The 4,743-nt window shown below is 33.4% G+C and overlaps 1 protein-coding gene across 1 annotated transcript in view; it reads left to right on the top strand.

Moving 5' to 3' along the window:
• LOC106875429 (uncharacterized) overlaps positions 1–4,743 on the top strand; it is a 165,297-nt gene that overhangs the window by 53,794 nt on the left and 106,760 nt on the right. Inside the window, exons 16-17 of the mRNA XM_052967659.1 lie at positions 2,045–2,071; positions 4,058–4,165. Coding sequence (XP_052823619.1) covers positions 2,045–2,071; positions 4,058–4,165 — 135 coding nt within the window. The remainder of the gene's footprint in view (positions 1–2,044; positions 2,072–4,057; positions 4,166–4,743) is intronic.

The following is a 4,743-nucleotide window of genomic DNA, read 5'->3' as shown; positions in this document are numbered from 1 at the left end:
ACACACACACACACACACACACACACACACACACACACACACACACACACACACACACACACACACAGAAATAATTAAGTTAATACGGCTCTAATATTTTCTTATACAATATTCCGAGGTTCTATAATATGTAACATAATTACTGTGTTATAGATAATTCATACATGGGTTGTTAATGTTGTACGGTTTAAGTTTTAATTCCCGCTTTAGAACTATATTTAGTCATTTTCGAAGTTCTATATTCGATCGTTATTTATTTTCGATTAGATATAACTATCGTCCATCATACTCAATACCTTATAACAGCTGAATTGCTATAAAAGTTCTTCAAATCTTTACTTCTATATAAGTATATTTTTATATCTTAGTTAGTTAAACTATTTCTAAGGTAAAAGGCTATTTCGAGGTACATGCTAATAAGTTTGGTCTCTGAGACCACACTCTCAAATCGTTAAGTGGAATAGAAACGAAATTATGTCCGCAAGAGGAAACCACATTTTCACTATGCGATCTGAATCGGTTTCCGCCATAACAACTTTATTATGAAGATAAAAGTGTCAAGAATTAAAATGGAAAAATAAGAAATGAGAACCCTTTTCGATTGTCCTTCATTGCACTCGTTAAGTTGACGAAAATGCTGGATTTCGTTCATAAATATAATCATTTTCACTGAATGAAGCATGCAGAATTGAGGAAATTAAGACGTAGAATTAGAAAGGAAAACAACACGCGCGTGCACATGCATACACAGACACATACACACACACACATGCGCATGCAGGCACACACATCTGGATATGAATTTATATATCTATTTTCATTATCACGAACTATGTCTTCCTCACTTTACGTTTCCTCTTCGTCGTTTTCATTGTCAGAAACAGTGCAATAGCAATGATGATGATACTAATGATAATGTTTTCAAATTTTGGCGCAAGACTAGTAATTTTGAAGAAGCGGGTAAGCTAATTACATCGACTCCAGTGTTCAGTTGGTACTTATTTTACCGACACCGAAAGGATGAAAGGCAAAGTCGACTTCTGCGAAATTTCAACTCAGAACGTAAACACGGACGAAATGACGCTTGGCACCACTGTTGCTGTACGATCCTTAGTCTGCTAGAGATATGCCTGTGCTTCTTAGCACTATACGTCTATATGCGAAGCCGTGTCAAGGCGAATACCACAGTATTATGGCATTCCAAAAATACATCCATATTAAGTACGCTACAAAGATTGCTATGTGTGTGTGTATGTGTGTCTGTGTGTATGTATGTCTGTGTGTATGTGTGTATGTGTGTATGTGTGTGTGTGAGAGAGAGAGAGAAAGTGTGTGTGTGTATGCGTGTGTGTGTGTGTGTGTATGTGTGTGTGTGTGTGTGTGAGAGAGAGAGAGTGTGTGTGTATTTATGCGTGTGTGGTAGTGATACTTCAAGAGTAAAAAGACAAAACATATGATAAAGTGAAATGCAATTTTTCTTTCAGTACTTATATAAAGGTGTTTCATATATCTGGATCGTGTACATATAAATGTTTACACATATATTTACATGCATATGTATTCTTATATATATACGTATGTTTATGTGTGTGTGTGTGTTTGGTGTGTGTATGTGTGTGTGCGTGAGTGCATGTGTGTATGTATACATTTATGAGTGTGTATGTATGTATACATATGTATATTACATATGTAGCATACAAATATAAATCCACTTGATATGTGTTATTCTAAACTCTAAATATATATTTTAGTTTATTTCACATTGCTGTTTTTTTTTTTTTGCCTTCATACTTCGCTGAAATGAAGTTACGAATTCCAATGATAATGCATCACCTTCCGGTTTTAGTCTTGTTCATAATGGAAGCTGTAGCATTAACAAATCTAAAAAAAAAAAAAAGAAACACTATAGCTTACAGTTAAATTAGAAACACATTTTGAGTTGATAGAAATGATTTGAAATTAGTAGTATTGTTGCAAAATAATAACAATTTTGAATTATGTTAAAAAATAATTTTATATTCCGTTTTTTTTTCTTCTTTTACAGCAATACCAAAAGATGTGAAGCCGAAAGGTAAGTGTAGCATGTTTTGTAAAATTATGTTTATGGAACGATAACCTAATTTCATGAACCCATTCCATATTAGTTTTGTTTGGAAAACCCTATTCTACCGTTTTTAAAATTAAATTATCAGAATCTGACCCTGTCACTATTACAGCTTAATCTGGTATTCCATTTGGTGTCTGATTAAAAAAATATATTTAGATTTTGAGCTTCATTTCTTTTTTCTTTTATAACATTCTCGCAAAGATTTTACATGTGCTATCGCTTTCTACTTCAGTTCCTCTTTGAAAATAATTAACTAGATTAAAATACCTGATCTTGCTGTCTTTGCATCTCCAGGAACTACACTTGGAAAGAAAGTGTTAAGGTTCTGCATAGGGTTTAGGTCAAATATTTACTGAATTAGATCGTTTAACTCTCAAGTTGCTTTTAAATTTAGTCACAAGGCCAGTACTTGCGAGGGATTAGTACGTCGATTACATCGATCCTTGTGCTCGACTGGAAATTATTTTATTGACTTAATATGGATGCATTTCGTACTTCATATGCATTACTCTTCACTGCGATAAATGCATTACTCTACACTGTAATGCTTACTTAATCAGTTAAATATACTAAGCTATATGAAATGACGTTCAGGAATTTATCTCATGTAGAGAAAATTTTGTTGAATGTGGAAGTAGCATGACTGAGCAAAATATGTATTAAATCAAACGTCATTATTTAAATGTCACATCGGATATTTAATATCAGTTTTAAATTAGTATAAATTAAATTGGTGTTCATTTGATTTAAATAAAGTTCATCTGATTTCATTGATATTATAGTTCTGTTGCTTTAATTTGAGATTCATTTATTTTAATTTCAAATTCGATTAATTTGAAAGTTAATTGTTTTAATTTGAGAGGGAAAAATTGAACATTGGGACAGTCATTTCGCATGACTTGCCATGTCATGCTAGAATCAGCAACCAGAAGTTTCTTATTGTCTTGAATAAGCAAACACTCTTTGGATAATGCAGCCATAGTTTCGTGAGGTCTGAACAACGTATGGAATGCTCCTGATCAGATCGCTTTTTACAAATTATTTGTTGTATCAAGGCCTATGTGAGACTAAATGGTTATTTCAAATCTTGGTACAAGGTCTCCAGTATTAGATGGAGGCGACAAGTCGATTATATCAACTCCAATGTTGAACATGTACTTACTTTATCAACTCAGAAAGGATGAAAGGCGAAGTCGACCTCGGTGGCATTTCATCTCAGAATGTAAAACTAGAAGGCATGTTACCAAGCACTTTATGTCGCGTGCTAACTATTCTGGTAGTTCGTCACCCCAACGTGGAACTAAATAAGAGCAACAATAATAAACCGCTCTTTTTAAGTTTACGGCTATTATAAAGTAGAATACAGTCTGTTTTATATCCTAACATGTTTAACTGGTTTCTTCATATTTAGTACATCGGTGACGGAAATAATTTCAGAGCTCTTCGAACTCTTCCTTCTTTCGCATTTCAGTTTAAATCATGTCACGCTAATGTTTACGTCTCATCAATCTGGATTTCTATGACTATGTACTAACAATAAATTGTTATCATCTGTAGCTACGTCTCATATCAGTTAGCCATTTGTTTGAAAAATAAAGTATTGTTAAAATTCACTTGAATGCGTAAAAACAAAATATCACTGTCCAAACTAAACGAATTTCTAAATCTAATTTGCTTCCTCATAATCCTGCAATGAAATGTCAGTAGATAATATAATCGTCAATAATATATTAGGCCTCGTCTAATATGGTGTTGTATCTAGTCCATCTTCACCTAAAAAAGAATATATCATTATTCTTTTACAGTGAGGATTTGAATATCAATGGTCTTTACGTTCACGTAATTCTCAGATGAATAAAAAAGAGGTGAAATTCACGTGAAAACTTACTTTTGTTTATTTTTATCCTTCTATTTCGATTAAATAGTAAATGCTCAATGTTAATATTTCAGATTGTCATGACGTCATTCCGAACTGTAAATACTTCGGAATAGAAGCATGCAACGCCTATCCTGGTTGGTCTTCAGATTATTGTTCCAAATACTGCGATATGTGTGAATGTAAGTTTTACATATTTTACATAAAACCCTTTCTTTCTATTGACACTACATATAAACTAGAGTGTTACCCATGATATAATGGGTAACTTTGGAAGTGTTCTTTTGTCAACACAAAAGCAGCGCTAGCGTTGTAAGCATCACCGATTTCACATACTCAGTGTATGTATTTTATTTGTTCGCTGCGTATAACGCTTGGGAACGACTCCTTCATAATGCTGGGTGTTACCTGGAATTCATGGACAAGCGGATAACTCGCCTCGGATCGAATTCAGGAGTGATGGATACCGATATTTCACCTTTTTGTGGCCTAACAACATCACGTATCTGAATTGAACAAGGTACGAATAGGATCACCAGTGTACGGTTATATGTAAATTGCGCGAGAATCATTTGCTCATGTGCCACGACAATGAACACATAAGATTAAATTCAATAACAAATCAAAAGCAGCGCTAGTATTGTAAACATTATCGATCGCACATATACACTGTATGTGTTTTGTGTTCGCTGGATTCGCTACGGTATAGCATATACATACATACATACATACATATGTATATATATATATATATATATAT

This window comes from Octopus bimaculoides, chromosome 4 (genome assembly GCF_001194135.2).
Source record: "Octopus bimaculoides isolate UCB-OBI-ISO-001 chromosome 4, ASM119413v2, whole genome shotgun sequence".
Lineage (NCBI taxonomy): Eukaryota > Metazoa > Mollusca > Cephalopoda > Octopoda > Octopodidae > Octopus > Octopus bimaculoides.
The sequence above is the reverse complement of the archived record's forward strand: the minus strand, read 5'-3'. Positions and strand labels throughout refer to the sequence as shown.